At 40.8% G+C, this 16,392-nt stretch overlaps 1 protein-coding gene across 2 annotated transcripts in view; it reads left to right on the top strand.

Annotated features, from left to right (window-relative positions):
* Window positions 1-16,392, top strand: part of RFX7 (regulatory factor X7) — a 58,389-nt gene extending 41,997 nt beyond the window's left edge. The window contains exons 5-9 of one of the 2 annotated variants that reach the window (XM_062583868.1): window positions 1,182-1,298; window positions 3,494-3,578; window positions 4,278-4,485; window positions 7,897-8,192; window positions 9,082-16,392. In XM_062583868.1, coding sequence (XP_062439852.1) covers window positions 1,182-1,298; window positions 3,494-3,578; window positions 4,278-4,485; window positions 7,897-8,192; window positions 9,082-12,378 — 4,003 coding nt within the window. In that variant the 3' untranslated portion in view covers window positions 12,379-16,392. The remainder of the gene's footprint in view (window positions 1-1,181; window positions 1,299-3,493; window positions 3,579-4,277; window positions 4,486-7,896; window positions 8,193-9,081) is intronic. The other variant, XM_062583867.1, reaches the window with a different exon arrangement.

The raw sequence follows: 16,392 nt of genomic DNA, 5'->3' as shown, positions 1-16,392 counted from the left end.
TGGGAGGAGTTCTCACAGGAAAGGAGGTCATTGCTATCTGATGACGATTCCATGACCTTGGGCATGTCATAGGAATCTGAACAAGAACGCTTTAGTGGTATGTTTAGGGGCATAGTGCATAGTGCATTAATATCTGTGAAATACCACAGTGGTCTTCAAAAAAAAAAAAAATAAATAAAAAAATAAGGCAAGGTGTAATAGTGTTCATATCTTTATGTAGCCTTAAGCACTTGCTACATAGGTAAAAGTTCTTGAGCAGCTTCCATTTTTCTCCTGTTCTTTCACGTGACTATATTTTTCCAGAACATTCACGTTTTGCCGTGAAATTTGCAATTCTTGTTCTCTGCCTCAAGGAGATACTTTTCAAATGTCTCAGATGTTGAAACATCTGAATAGATGTTGAAACAAAATTCCTTCTGCTGTTTTTGAGAACTAAAGGTAGATAACCATGCCCATTTCACTAGAACAGTGCCTTTAGAAAAACAAGCACCTTCTGTTGCGTTTTCTCCCCTGTGTTCTCAGGAAGTATCCTCAGTGTACAGATGAACAGGTTTACGTTTGCAGCGGCCTGCAGAACCTCTGTTAATTTAGAACTGATTATAAGGATGTCTGTAAGGGGTTGGCATCTGCTTAATTAAACTTACCTAGTTCAATGTGGGCAAATAGTTGCTTGTGCACTGGTTGAGGACTAGGTCCTCAATACGTGTTTGTGTTGCAGCTTATAAAGATGAAGCTGGTGCCCTGGAGAATATCCTCACTTACTGCTTTTCAAATAGTCTTGCAGGATGTCAGGCCTTGCTGCATGCAACCATGCTTCTCCCTGGAGAATGTTGCTGCTTTCTTTTTGTCCTAAAATAAATGAATTAAAATGTAAGCTTCAAACTAAGCTGTGGAGTAAATCTTAACTGTGCTCTAGATGATGCTACTACTTGTTAAATCTCCGCATGACTTGCCTTTGAACTCAGAAGAGAACAAGGCAAGAACTATGGTATTAATAGGTCTGTTTATACATTTTTAATGTATTCAATTTGTTGTGGATAGCTTCATTAATGTTAAATGTAGTTCTAAATATGGATGGATATGGGTGTGTTCTTTTAAAAACCTTTGTTGGAGCCCAATGTGTAGACTGGCCTTTTGTATTAACTCTGCTTCCATTCACGTTTTATTTCTCTTTGTTGCAGGAGCTATTGTGACAATCTCGGCTACCACCCATTAAGTGCTGCTGACTTTGGAAAGATCATGAAAAATGTCTTTCCAAATATGAAGGCTCGCCGTCTAGGCACAAGAGGCAAATCAAAATATCCTTTTCTAGAGCGCTTCTCAGTCACTTATTCTACACTTGCCTGGAGAACATCTGTTGTTATGGCTGACCTACCAGCTATATTTAGAAGTATTTTAAAATAAAAAATACAAACATTTTCCCCAAAGTTCTTTAGAAATTGTTAATCACTATAGGTTACGAGATACAACTTCAGGAACAAGTCCTTAAGTTTGGGCTACGCTAGTCTTTGTTGCATTCTAATGCTTAACAAGTCAGAAACAGTTCAGAACTGTTGTAATATTCCTTGCTTGTTACATTATACCTGTGCACACCAATAACCTAAGAGGCTGATTGTAAAGCCAGAGATCTTAAGTTGTGCTACAAATATAATATAACTAGACATACTGTTGCAGGCAGAACTACAGGCAATTAGATGTTGGGCCAAATTAATTTGTTAATTGACAGGCAGCTACTGTGAAAAATTCAGGAAAATGCTGTGGAAAAGTTCCTACTCACTGCTGCTGCTTCAGTGTAAGGGCATGAAGCTCTGCTGGGGAGAAATTGAAGTCTAAAGGCAGCAAGGAGATGTATTTTCCTCAGGCATTTCTGAGATAAAGCTATAGTTTGTATTAAGTATATAGATAACTGTTTCCATCTAGTCCTCGGCACGCAAGTGTTCCATTAGAAAATTAAAAACTAGTAGTGGTTTTTCAAAAGAATTTATTCACCAGCAAGAATTTTATCTTTCCAAATTTGAGAATCGCACCTCTTGAGTATCATTAGAAATCATGGTGAGCAATGTAATCCCTGCTGCTCCGCTCTGTGCGGGGTGGGCTACATCACTGCCGTAAGCTAGGGAGGGAGAGGGCATGACAGGACCTAAGGACATCAAGGTGCTTGTGGACCCTGATTAAAAACCGCTCAAGTGAACCAGCAGTGATGGTCAGTGGGCTCACTGCAGTACCGGCATTTGCTAAGGTCTTACTGGAAGTGGGCACTTAGAGAGAAAATTAAGGGCAGCCCTCTATTACTTGTCTTCCCTAGAGAAAAAGTTCTTCATGCAGTAGTAAACAGGCAAGTTCTGTGTCAAGTAAGTTATTTCATTGAATACAATGTTGGTTTCTAATTCAGGATGGTTAAAATGTGACCTTATTTCACACTTCCAAGGGGCTAGGTGTTAGGACATTAAACTCACTGTAAATATACTCTATCCATATTAATGCAAGCAAATGCATGCTTCAGTGTATAGTGAAGAGAAATAAAGACCATGTTTACAGTGAAAAACTAGTAGTGCGGGAAAGGATTGGGGGATCATGGAGAATGGACAGTGTATGTGAATTCCTAAAGAAATTTCCCAAAGAAAGGCAAAAAGACTTATTTGGTCCTTAGATGTATAAACAGCAGAGAGTAAACTAGGAGATATGTTTTACAGTGTTGATGAGAGTGATGTAAGAATAAAGCTGGCCTTTTGTTAAAAAAGATATTATATTAATATCTTATATAACTTGTGTGTGTGTGTATATATATATATATATATATATAAGTCTTAAGACAATCTTATATATTTCCTTTATAAGACCAAAACACACACATTTTTAAAGAATTGTCATGGATGAGAGGAGGTCCACAAAAATCATATGAAGTCTTAGGAAAAAGTGCTTTCTTGTGAGAGAAGTTCAGTCACTTTATCTCGTCATGAGGCCGTTTCTTCAGTTTGTTCCAGTGCCTTATGAGAGGGAATTGTCAGTTATTTATTCATAAAATTTAGCAAACAGGCAAAATAAAAACTAAAACTGGACATTTTACATAATACAGGCTGGAAATTGGGCCCAAGTTTTTATAGAGTGATTCACTTTTGAAAATGATGTATTTTTCATCTCTTTTGGTGTTGTTTAGCAAGGGAGTTTAGTCTGAATTTTGATTTAAATCCAGGGTAGCTAGCTGAAGTGGGCTAGTGGTTCTTGTAAGCAAAATTCAGACGAAGCTGTTGCCATCCAGCCTCACTCACTCCTCTGTGCAGTCAGGGGCCACCCACGTGCCCGGGAACGCAGCCGTTTGTAGCCTTTTGATTCTGGCCTGCTATGGGATTATGTTAATCACAGTAGGTTTAAGATCTGTTTTCTTCAGTTTGCTTGAAAAAGTTCATGGTGGTTGGGGAAGGAGTTAAAGCATTTTTTTTTTCCCTCCCCAAACTGACAAGTAGAGACAATTTAGACCTTAATTCTTGATCACATATTGCTACAGTGGACTGAGGAAGAAAGCTTTTGTGCATATGCCAACACTGCCCAACCTTGACTTTCATAAAACTGGAGATGGGGTATGGTATATACTTGCTTATTTATTTATATTTTTGCAAATTTACATTTCTTATGTTATTTTTACTGTCTGTCTGAAGTTTTCAAAATGAAATGAAGAGCTATGTAGTTTTTAATAATTTTTTGTTACAATGCTCTCGTTCTTTACAATTTCTAAAACCTTGGTTGCTCTTTTTCTTTAAAATTCAGAAAAAACTACAGTGCTTTTTACAAAAGAAAATTTGGAGACGAAGCAGATTTTCACAGTGCTGCTACCCACAAGTTTATCTCTTTGACTCTGATTCTGGTTGTTTTTTGTTTGTTTTGTTTTTCTTTTTTTGCTGTACGTATTTTTTTAAAATACTGCTATTGTTGGAACCCCTGTGCTAGAAGCAGTTCTTAGGTAAGAGTGGCTGCTAAGTCAAGTAGGGTGCAGGAGGCATCAACTGTAGGCGGTCTGAATGTTAGGATTCTCCTTGCAGTTTTCTTCCATAAATGTTAGCTTTATATAATGCTTTTTGAAACGAGCAGTATATTAATGTTAAAGCATTTGATTTTGAATTGTATTGATGTTGTGATCTTTTTCTCCCAATTTCATGAAAAAAAAAACCATATTTACTTGGCAATTTGTGTGTTCCTGATCATCATTTGCTCTGTATTCTTGTTGTTTTCACTCTTCAGTAACTTTTAATATAAGTAACCTTTCCTTTTTCTGTGTTTAGTTGGATGGGACAGAGCCATCTGGGCAGCTACAAAGTGCTGATGAGGAAGTTGTCTCCGCGGCCTGCCGACTTGTTTGTGAATGGGCCCAGAAAGTGCTAAGCCAGCCTTTTGATACGGTCTTGGAATTGGCTCGTTTCCTTGTAAAAAGTCACTATATTGGTACCAAGTCAATGGCAGCTTTAACAGTAATGGCAGGGGCACCGGCAGGTAATGGGTTAACTTAATTCTGAATCTGTGAAAGGGGGATCTTTAAAAAGAGGAATGCGTTTTATGTAAGAGGGATTTCTTTAACATCAAATCTGAGGATGCCGAAGAGAGGCGTGAAGTGAGTGGACACCCCAGGACGATGAGGGGTTGATGCAGCATTTGTCCCCCTGCCCGGTGTTGCAGTGTATCCCACTTCAGGCAGTGACGTTTCAGTCTTTTCCCATGAGTGTTAGATGAAATAAGGAGTGATAATTCAGTTACTCGTGGTGACATGAATAATATATCAGTTTGAGGAAGCACCTCTTTTCAGGACAGTCTTTAAATGCTGACTGGGTTTGACCCTCGAGGATGCATTTAAGTGATTTTTTTTTTTTTTTTAGTCTGCATTGCTGCAAGTTACTTTTCTTGCTCGTGGTCTGGAAGCAGAGGCTGAAAATAAGCTGTGGTCTAAGGTCTAGTCTGTGGTATTAGCGTTGCAGGCTCTGAAGGTGGCTTCATGTGTCACTGTGACAGTTTTTTTGCTGCAGTTTAGATTGGTAACGTGAACATTCATTTTGGAAAGACTGGGGGTAGGAATGTCTAACAAAATATAGTTGCATCTCTTGTGAGCTATTTACTACATGGAGGAGGAGAAGGGGAAAGTGAAAAAGGGAGAGAGAACTTTCAGCTGGCCTTAAAGGTAGTCAGCCTGACCCTAACCAGTGTGAAGTGTAGATTATTTGGGAGGTGAACAGTGAGAGGACTTTGGAGACCTGATCACTACTTCAGAAGTCCTTAGAATTCAGTAAACACCTTAATAGTAGAGAAACCAAAGCAAGGAATACCAAGCCAAGGAAATTATTAATAGGATAATTCAGAGTGGTCTTTTGCAAATTGGTTTTCTAGTTTGTGTTCTCTGATGTGAAGAAAGAGCAGAGTTGATCCATAGTCGGAAACAGGATGTTTTGGGCCCTCCGGTCCATCCTGGCCTTTCAGATCGGCATCCACTGCACAGAACTGAAGGCCAGGTGTGCAGTGCAGGCATTGGGCTACTGGCAGTTCTGGGGAGGTGGCCTGTGTTAAGGGTGGTTGTTGCTCAGAGGGCAGCCTGTCCTTCCAGACTGAGTCCAGGGTCTCCTATGATTCCTCAGTAAGGAACTTGATCTTGTAAGGCTCTCCAAGGCATGATTAACTTCAAGTGTGTGAGTAACGGCACTGAATTTCAAGTACTTTGCTAAATCAGGATTTTGGTGCCTGTACAGTGTGGGGTTTGTAGGCACACTGCTGGTGTAGCTGTGTTTTCGTCTGATAACTTGTCCTAATATGGAAACAATTGTCCATCTTAATTTTCTCTTGAGAGCAGATTTTCTTACAGGCATTTTTGATATGTCAGATGCAAATTTTCCGGAGATGTTTGATCTGTGTCAGGTATTACAACTAGGTCAGCTTTTGCTGTTCTTGGCCACATTAGAAATAAGGGTCTGCGGGCCATTGAGCAGGACAGGAGGGCCTTGTCTGGGAGCACTCGTGTGACTCAGGTTCTGGCACTCTTTCACACCTTTGTTAAGGTGAAGGAAGAGTTGTTTTCTATTTCGCTACACCAGATAATTCCTGTGGTACTCAGCCTCTGGAAGAGGTTATGTTTGATGTAGATCTTCGTACATCTACATTTGTATTTTGTGTTTTCCCTCTTCATTCTCAAAATGAGCCATTGAAGCATCTTAAGTTTTCTCTGGTTGTAGATGACATAAATTACCTGTGAGGGATGAGGAGGGAATTACAGATACGCAACATGTCCCCTGAACTTCCCTGGGAGGTTCTCCCCCACAGCTGTTGAGGGAAATGTGCTTGAACCAAAGCAAATCTCTTGACTTCAAAAAGGGCAATTTCAGATGGAAGCTGATTGTCAGGGCTGTGGGTTCTGGTGATCCTCTTTTCTGGCCACTGGCTTCCACATCTTGTTTTTTCTCCATTTAGCTGTCTTTATTACAGCTTAGAACCAAGAGATGATAGTGGAAGGCTTTGCTATCTGTACACTCTTCTCTTTGTCTCATTGCTTGGCTTCGTTGGCTCTGTTAGCCATGCAGCTACAAGGAAAGTCAAATGTATGTAGAGCTGTTTGGCTTATACAGCTCCTCCCTGCCCTTCTTTCCTCTGAGAAAAGAGGATGCTTCAAGAAAATGGGCAGTTAGTTTCTCTTGTGTGCCTCTTGGGCTTGTATGGCCATTTCAGGAGAGGTGTTTTGCTGGTACACGCTGGAATGGCAAAACACTCCTCCCGTTGCTCTTTTGCACAAGGAACTATAGTGTCTCTACGCATTAAGTGAGAACAAAGCTTTACCCTTAAAGAGTTGGAAAAAAAAGGGGGGGGGAAGGGCATCCTCATAAATGTTATTTGCCTGCAGTATTTAGCCCGCATAGCTCTTTTGTTGTTTTCCAGATACTGAAATGTATTTGGGCATTTCACTGCTTCTGTGAAAAAGGAATTGAAGGCAGAAAGTGGAGACATGCTGCAGTATTACCGCTGTCATGGAACATGCAGACAGCTACTGAGAGCATGGTGTTGATTAATTTATAATTAAGAGTTGTTTTAAAAAGTGAGAAACCTGTGAAGTATAAAAGAAACAGTGTTAAAACTTCTTGATGGGGCGGTTCAAAAGGTTTAGGTGGTCACTGAGGGAATGTGCTAATCCTCTTGACTGTTAAGAAATGAAAGATCATAGTTGTGATGTGATATTTAGTAGCAGGGATTGGTACCAGATGCACCAATGAGACCAACTCTCTGTTCTTCCTGGCAGCACCATTGCTCGTGTGTGATCAGCAAAAATATTCTTTCATTATAACTTCCGTATTTTTTTTCATCTCACCCTTCTTCTTTTTCCATTTCTTCCCTTGTCGTTTCCCTTTCAGCATTATCCCTGATCACACGCTGGTTGTGATCCATTCTGGCATTGTTATATGCATTATATTTAATGCCCTGATCAGGAGATAACATCATCTGCTTAGAGCTGCTCATCTATGGCACAGATCCACAGCTTTCTGCAACATTTTTTTTCAAAATGCTTTAAATATTGATAACAAAACAAAAACATGATGATGAATTTTAAAGGTTCTTATCCACTGCCCTCTACTGTCAGTTTAATGAAATGCTTTGGCTTTACAGTTTGTTGGTACAAAAGATGCAATTTGGGATTGCCAATACACAATATCTTGCTGCTAATGCCCAGCTAATGCTGCAGTAGAAGCTTTACCAGAATGTTGTAAACAAACTGAAACACAGAATAGATTTGAGCGTGAAATGCCTTCATGGATGAGGTAGTCCTAGAATAGTTCTGGAGGTGCTGCCATGTATTTTGTGTGGTTACATGCAGAAATGGCACTACACTAGACATGATATGTTTATTATAATACTATTTTTCTTTTTTGGATTCAGGAATAAAAGGGATCCCCCAGCCATCAGCTTTTATACCTACTGCTGAAAGTAATTCTTTTCAACCACAAGTGAAAACTCTGTCATCTCCTGTTGATGCCAAGCAGCAGCTGCAGCGTAAGATCCAGAAGAAGCAGCAAGAACAGAAACTGCAGTCTCCTTTGCCAGGGGAATCTCCAGCAAAGAAAACAGAAGGCACCACAACCAGCAGCGTGGCTAGTATATCTAATGGAAGTCCTGCAATTCTGTCTCCTCAGCCTATTGGTATTGTTGTGGCAGCTGTCCCCAGCCCGATACCGGTAATATTCTGCTGCAATTCTCTAGTGACACCAGCATGTGAAAGGATGAATTATAAATTGCTAATAACTAGGCAGTGGTGTCAGTGGGATAGGAAAATGATTTCCTTCAGTTAGTCAAAGACTTGCATCCATTGACGTTTTTCTGTCCCAGTGACTTTGTTGTATCACAAGAGTAACAGTACGATTGAGTTTGTGATGGACATGGAGCCAGCAGAATTTTAATTATATAGAATAAGCTAAGTTCATTCTTGAGGTCAGTGACAGTGGGATTTAAGGTAGCAATAATTTAGTTACATGTAGGAATAATTACCCTTGAGGTGAAATTTAACCAAACAGGAAAGCCAGCACAAGCTGTGTGGATCACTGAGCCTCTAATACGGGATCTAGATTGACTTTCACTAGTCTAGTGGATTTAGTGATGGTAAGAGTTTTACTTTTGTACAAATATCTGTAATATCCTTGTCTTTCAAACATCTTTGTCTTTCAGCCATGCAAAAGTTGTGTGGGAAGAAGAAAGTTCCTTTAGAACTTCACTTTAGAAACTTTAACAATGATCAGTATTTTGAGCAGATTGTCTCTTCTTTAGCCTTTTTATGTCCTTTTCTTCCACATGCACAGTGATCCCTTCTTTAAGGTCATGCAGAAGAGCAGAGTATTGTATTATGCCTTAAAAATTGAGGCTATATACCTGTCCACCAGTGCTCTACAGCCAAATATGCAGTTGTCTGTAAATAGGTTGAAGAGCTTGTTTTGTTTTGAACTGATGCTCACTAGCTTTGGTGTATTCTTATGTGTTGGCCTTCACCTTTGAAATGCTTGGAGATGCGATTCTTGTGGGCTTTGGGGACTTCATGTTTCATCAACACGTTTTCTTTTTCTCTCCAAACAGGTGCAAAGGACCAGGCAGCTGGTGACATCTCCAAGTCCTATGGGGTCATCTGATAGTAAGGTCTTGCCACTCAATGTTCAGGTGGTCACTCAGCATATGCAGTCAGTCAAACAGTCACCAAAGACTCCCCAGAACGTTCCAGCCAGCCCAGTTGGTGACCGCTCTGCCCGGCATCGCTACCCACAGATCTTACCGAAGCCAGCAAATACTAGTGCTCTCACCATCCGCTCTCCCACAACAGTGCTCTTCACCAGTAGCCCAATCAAGACTGTAGTGCCAGCTCCACATGTGAATTCCTTAAATGTGGTAAAAATGACAGCAATATCTCTTGCTCCGAGCAGCAGTAGTGTGCCCGTCAAACAGACGCCTTCTGTTAACAGCAGCACAGGAGCAGCAGAAGAAGCGAGGACTGCTCCTCAGATCAAAAATGGATCTGTTATTTCACTCCAATCTACAGGTTCCAAGCCTAGCACTGTTGTAGCTACATCTGCAGTTGAGATCAAACTGGAACCAGAAGTGTTGTTGGATGAGAACCCAGTACAGAGCCAAGAGAGCTCTGATGTGTCTAAATCTGTAAAGGGAGCTTCTGTCCTGCCTGCTGCTCAACAGATTAATTTTGAGGTTGCAACCTTGAAAGTTTCAGCTGATGGTGTTGTAGAGGCAAAAACAGCTAAGGGCTGTGATCAGGGAGCTGAAGAAGCAAGGACCAAATACAAAACACAGTCTAATGAGATCACACCAGTTTCTTCAGCAGGCAATAATCAAAGCACTCTAAAGCTGTCAGTTGCCAGTCAAAACTTGTGCAGCACCAGCATCAGTTCACCTCCTACTGGTGAGTCTACAATTAAAGACAAAACGTGCACTAAAAGTCCAAGAAAGCGACAACCTTCTACAGTTCAGGATTCCCAGGTACCACCTGTAAAGAAAGCACTGGTGGGGCAGCTTTCAGCTGGTAATGCTTTGGAGGATCAAAAAGCCAACAGTGTTAAGAAAGCTCCGAAGGTTGTATCATTAGCAAACAGTGACAATACTGCAGCACTTGCTCAAGTTTCCAGCAAGGTAAATTCTGCAGCTTCAGCAAACCTAGTGACAGACTGTTCTTTGAATACCAACGTAAATACCAGTGATTCTACTTTAGGACAGCAGCTTGCAGCAGCAGCATCTCCAGATATAAAAGTAAAATTGGAAGGAAACATGTTTATTATAGAAAATGATTCAAAATCTGATGGCAGCTTTAACCCAAATACATGGCACCATATCACCAAAACTTCTGACTTTGCATCTGTGAATTGTGAACAGCAGCAAGATATCAGTGTTATGACTATTGCAGCACACTCTGGCTCTAGTGACTTACCGGAGTCAGCCTGGGAGCCAGTGCACTGCAAAGGTATACAGCAGGATGTGTACAACCAGCAGTTACAGAGCCAGATCCAGGACTCCTCCTTGGGTCAAATACAAGCACAGTCTTCAAATCAGTTACCCTTGCAGTCTGAGCTGAAAGAGTTTGAACATACAGTCCCTCCGTCAAATGAAAACTTCTTCTCGTTTGATGATGACCTTACTCAGGACAGCATTGTGGAGGAGCTGGTGCTAATGGAGGAGCAGATGTCAATGAGCAATTCTCATCCTTATGGTGGTTGTCTAGGAATCGCGCTTCAGAGTCAGACAGCAGCTCAAGGGGCTCCCGTGTCCTCTCATCCAAGCAGTGCGCACTTCTACCATCCGATCCATAACAACAGCACTCCGATTCACACTCCCACCCCCACCCCAACCCCCACCCCAACCCCCACGCCAACTCCAACACCCACTTCGGAAATGATTGCTGGATCTCAGAATGTGTCACGAGAGAGCCCTTGTTCCAGGCTGGCTCAGACTACTCCCGTCGACAGTGCTCTGGGAAGCAGCCGTCATACACCCATTGGCACGCCACATTCGAATTGCAGCAGCAGTGTCCCTCCGAGTCCTGTGGAGTGCCGAAACCCGTTTGCGTTTACTCCCATAAGCTCCAGTATGGCTTACCATGATGCCAGCATTGTCTCAAGTAGCCCTGTGAAACCAATGCAGCGGCCGATGGCTACCCACCCCGACAAAACCAAGCTCGAGTGGATGAATAACGGGTACAGTGGTGTTAGTAACTCATCGGTTGCAAGCCATGGCATTCTCACGAGTTATCAGGAGCTAGTGGAAGACCACTTCAGGAAACCTCATGCTTTTGCAGTTCCTGGCCAGTCATACCAGTCTCAGCCACGGCATCATGATACTCACTTTGGTCGTGTGACTCCTGTCTCGCCTGTGCAACACCAGGCAGCTCCTGTTAGTAACACCACCAAGCAAGAGGGCTTTGCTGTTCCTGCTCCTCTTGACAACAAAGGAACTGGATCCTCCCTCAACAACAGCCTGAGATGCCGGAGTGTGAGCCCTGCTGTCCATCGCCAGCGTAATCTCAGTGGAAGCACCGTCTACCCTGTTTCAAATATACCACGCTCTAACTTGACACCTTTTGGAAGTCCAGTGACTCCTGAAGTTCACAACGTATTTACTAATATCCATGCAGACACCAGTGCCAATAATATAGCGCAAAGAAGCCAGTCAGTCCCATTGACTGTGATGATGCAGACGGCCTTTCCGTCTCTTCAGAAACAAACAAACACTAAAAAAATAACCAACGTGTTGTTAAACAAACTTGATTCTGATAGTGATGATGCAGTGAGAGGTTTGGGAATGAACAACATGCCCTCAAATTACACAGCCAGGATGAATCTCACTCAGATTTTAGAAACATCCACTGCTTTTCCTAGTGCCAACCCACAAAATATGATCAATTCCAGCACTTCAGTTTATGAATTCCAGACACCAAATTACCTCATGAAAAACAGCAGCACCGATCAGATCAGCTTTTCTTCTGGAGATAACCAAGCACAATCAGATATTGGAGAGCAGCAATTAGATTTTAACAGCACTGTAAAAGACCTTTTAGGGGAGGACAGTCTGCCAACCAACCAGCAGCTGGTGAATCAGGTGGCATCAGATCTCAATAACGTTGCATCTGTCTTTTCCAGCGACATCAGGTTGTCTTCCGACCTCTCAGGCAGCATTAATGATCTGAACACTTTAGATACAAATCTACTGTTTGATCCAGGTCGTCAGCAGGGACAAGACGATGATGCTACACTGGAGGAATTAAAAAATGACCCCTTATTTCAACAAATCTGCAATGAATCCATTAACTCAATGACTACATCTGGCTTTGAGTGGATGGAGAGTAAGGATCATCCTGCTGTTGAAATGTTGGGTTAATTTTGTTTTATAGTATGTATGTAGCACACTGTATCTAAAAGACAGACGTATTGTATTTGTCTTAATGGAAGTGCCTCCTGCAGCAGAAACACTTGCTATGTATTGTGGCATTTTTTAAAGAAAAGTTTGCTGTACCGGTTGCTCATTCTTCAGCAGGGAAAATGCAGTCTTACCAATTTTAAATGGGTCTCTGAAGGTGATGGGCTATCAAAGAGCCAGTATTAAAATTTGAATTTTGTAGTGTTCCCACTCCACATTTCTTCTTGTAGCAAATAAAGAAGTGGTTAATAGCCAGCCAGCGTTGACAGCTATGGCTGAGGCTTTGGGAGGGTTGCAAGTCCAGCTTGTTACTAGGCTTTCCATACTTTGTATTGCTTGTTACTTCTTAGTAGATAATTTTTACTGACCTTTGTCATTCAGGTCTGAAATGCAGGATGCTTGCAGATGTGCAGGTGATGGGGAATGGGTGCAAGTGAACTATGTGACATGCAAGTGCTTGATCAATGTGTAGCAATCTTGGGTACTGCGCAGTGGTGAACTGTGGGAGATCTCTGTAGCACCAGTGCCATTTATATCTCTAGTAAAGCACAGAGATAGGAAACGTTAACAGGAACAACGATCAAGGAAAAAGAAAGATGCACTAAAATTTTTATTTAAGAGAAGCAAATCTGTGTAGTTGTTTTATCCATTAGTATTCATAAAATTACACTTGATATTTTAGTTGTCACTTCAATGTTTATATATTAGGTAAAATTCATGGAAAAAGATTTTGAGCACTGAAATTTAATCTAGGCATAATGTCCTATTTTAGATGGTAGATACTCTTTAATTATTTATCAAAGCTAGAGAAGGAACATGGTATTTTTCCCCTCTTTTTTTAAATAAAAGAGCTACTGGAGCTCATTAAAATACTATTTTTAAAGATTGATTTTTTAAGTCCACTCTTTTCTAACCTAGTGGAGAGTGTAGGAAGATGTTCTTTTCTCTGTATGTTTCAGTAGGTTGAGCCCATCTGTCTTTTTCACTCGCTCTTTTTCTCAAACAGAAGATGATAAAAATATTAGAAAATGTGGTTGATCTAAAAATGGTTTGTATAGAGCCATAATGCTGCCAGGCACTTTACAGATATACAGTAAGACATGTGAGATCTCTTTTGGTAAAACTTTTAAAAGTGCATGCTGTTTTAGGAGCCTGAATTCCATGCTAATCAGTGATTTGATGGGACCGATGGATCTAATTTTTGTTAGAAGTCCTTCGCTCCCCCTTCCTGAAAATGGGATTTAGACTTCTACCTCACTAGCTCACTTAACAAGCCAAAAAAACCCAACCAACCAAACCAATCACCCCCTTTGGTTTACCAGCATGGCATCTATCTCTAATGATGAGGAGACAGAGAGGTACTTAACCAGCCATGGCCCCGATCCTACAAAGAGGATTTGCACAGGTGAGGTTTTACATTAAAAAGCACTGAGGATGCTATAGTACCATTCCTTATCCTTAGTATTAAACTGATTGTTTCTCTTGTAAACTGATGCTTGTAAAACTGAAAGCAGAGCAGAAAGTATTTTCTTGTCTTGTGTTGCTTCTTTGAGTGAGAGGTCATGAGCTCATGAAGGGGGAGGCCCCCTAGAATTAGTTAAGGAAAAGAGAATCAGATTTGTAGCTGAGTTTTTCACTGAAGTGTCTTGGTGATCTTCTGTTTCTGCTAATGAGTTGCGATCTCGGTATTGGTTAGGTTTTTTGGTTTCGTTTTGCCGGTGCTGATTTGCGTTGTGCTGCTGCGTCGGCACTTCGGAAGCCAGTACGCCATGGCTCCTCTTGCTCCTGTCTCCAGCCCTGCTCCCTGACCAGTCTGTGGCTTCTTCTGCAAGGACAAACAGTTGTGCACCTTACAGGGGTCCTGATTTCACTGTGCTTAGCGTGGGGAGTTTGGCCGTTTCATTAGGAACAGATCTAGAGTTCGGATCCTGCCTTTAAACGCCTTGATGCACAATGGTGTGATTTAGTTGGTTCAAGGTCGAGTGCTCCTAAGTTTTGTTAAGCAGATGGAGAGGAGGCTAGGAGTTGGGTGGAAAAGCGCTGTTTGTGACCTTGTGAGGTATCCGTGAGCAAGGCTAGGAGCCGAGTCCTTTCGTGCAGTGGTGGCTTAGGACAGGGCCAGATTGCTCTACCTGTTGATGGCCACTAGCTGGTGACGTGCTGAGCATCCGCCTATCGCTTTGACTTCCCTGGGCCTGAGAGAACTCAGCAGCTCTTTTTCTGACCCTGAAAGTGCCAGCATGACCATGAGTTTCTGAAACCCACCTTCCAGCGGAGATCAGTGAGGGAAAACGGGAGCCCTGGCACCGCAGGGAGCGCCCGTGGCGTCTTGGGCAGCCTGGGTGTTTGCATGGGTGGTAACAACAGGTTCCTCCTGAACTGCTCTGTCCTTCTAGGAACACTTCTCAGTAAAGCAAGAGTCGGTTTAAAGGCTGATGCATTCTAAATTATGCAGTCATCACCAAAGGTTTTTAGAAGTGCATTTAAATTTATATTTAAATACAAGTATTACATTGGGCCTAACACAAGATTTAATTAGCAGGAATAATCTATAATCAGTGGGTTAAAGCAAATGTATTTTTAATTTAAGAAGTGTTCAATAAGAATTGTTTCAAGTAAAATCCCAGGCACAGAGGTAAAACATTCTCACTTCAATAAATGGTGCTAGGGCTAGTTCACATAGCTTTGTACATTGGTATGTATTATTTTAGAGGTGTTTGCGTGTTGGTGTTATAATCTGTTAGGTTCCTGTTCTTAGTGCTAGTTAGTTATTTACTGTACATTGAGGCAGAGCACTACTGCACACCAAAGTATGCAATACCCAAAGGAAAATTCTGTGATTCTAACACCTGGAAGCCTGTCTGTGTCAGATACTCCAAAACTAAGAATTTGAGACAGTTCTGACCCCTTGTTTACATTCTTGGCTTCCTACTAACATAAGAAATAAACTATTTTGATAGCATTTTTTGCTAAAATATACAAACTAGTCAGTTTGTACCCTATGTACAGTATTGCAGCAAACACTTTAAATTTGGTTGGTTAGTCCAGCAAACTTTCTGGGTTCATATATTGCACTAAAATTCTGTTGAACCTGTGGCAGGCACATTCCTTAGGATAAATGCAACAAATACGGCCCACAGATTTAAAAAAAAAAAAAAAAAAAAAAAAAAAGGAGAAAAAACAACAAAAAAACTTTTTAATGTGTTTCATTATTAAAAGGCAAAATGTCATTAAAAGTGACAGGTGAAATTGTCTTATGTAGCAATGTGCGTTGATCTCAATGAGATATTTCTATTCTTATTCTCTTACATGAGAATATTACAGCAGGAAAAATTAAGTTTAGTTTGCTTCACCATGTTAATACATGATCACAAAACGTGCATGAGTGTTAATGACTTATCTTGTACAGTACTAGATATATTCCTGTAACCACTTTTATTTTTTTTATTCTTTTGCTGTATTGAAACTGGTTCAGTGTTAACCAGCTGAGCATAGTTATTCACAAGTTATTTACTTTTTTATGTTAACTAATTCAGCTTAGTTATTGTTGAATATGTTCCTTTCTTGGATTATTTTTTACTGTTCTGGTGTTGAAAAACATTTTTGCATCATTTTATCATGATAAGAATTCATGAAGTAAATAATTTGCAAATAATTGCAATAAGCACTGACTTCTGAACTGAAAAGAAGGAAAGCGTTTTTTTGTGCAGTGCATCTGAGGTTCATATAATAGTCTTGTACTATACTGTGCTTTCTTTACTGCACTATAAGGAAAGAAAAATCCCTGTTCCACGTTTTCATTTAGTGCAGGAAATCCAGTTTCTCCCCCCTCCCCAGTGTTTTGTTGTCTGTTGTACTGCTGAAACTACAGTAGTTGAATATTGCAGTAGCATTTCAGTTATTTTTTTTATTGAAAGTGCTCAAAATTTGTTTTTTAAATGTTTTCAAAAACAATAAAAACATTTTATATTAAAA

The sequence above is a fragment of the Rhea pennata genome, chromosome 10 (genome assembly GCF_028389875.1).
Source record: "Rhea pennata isolate bPtePen1 chromosome 10, bPtePen1.pri, whole genome shotgun sequence".
In the NCBI taxonomy this organism is placed as follows: domain Eukaryota; kingdom Metazoa; phylum Chordata; class Aves; order Rheiformes; family Rheidae; genus Rhea; species Rhea pennata.
This window is presented reverse-complemented; position numbering and strand designations above follow the sequence as displayed.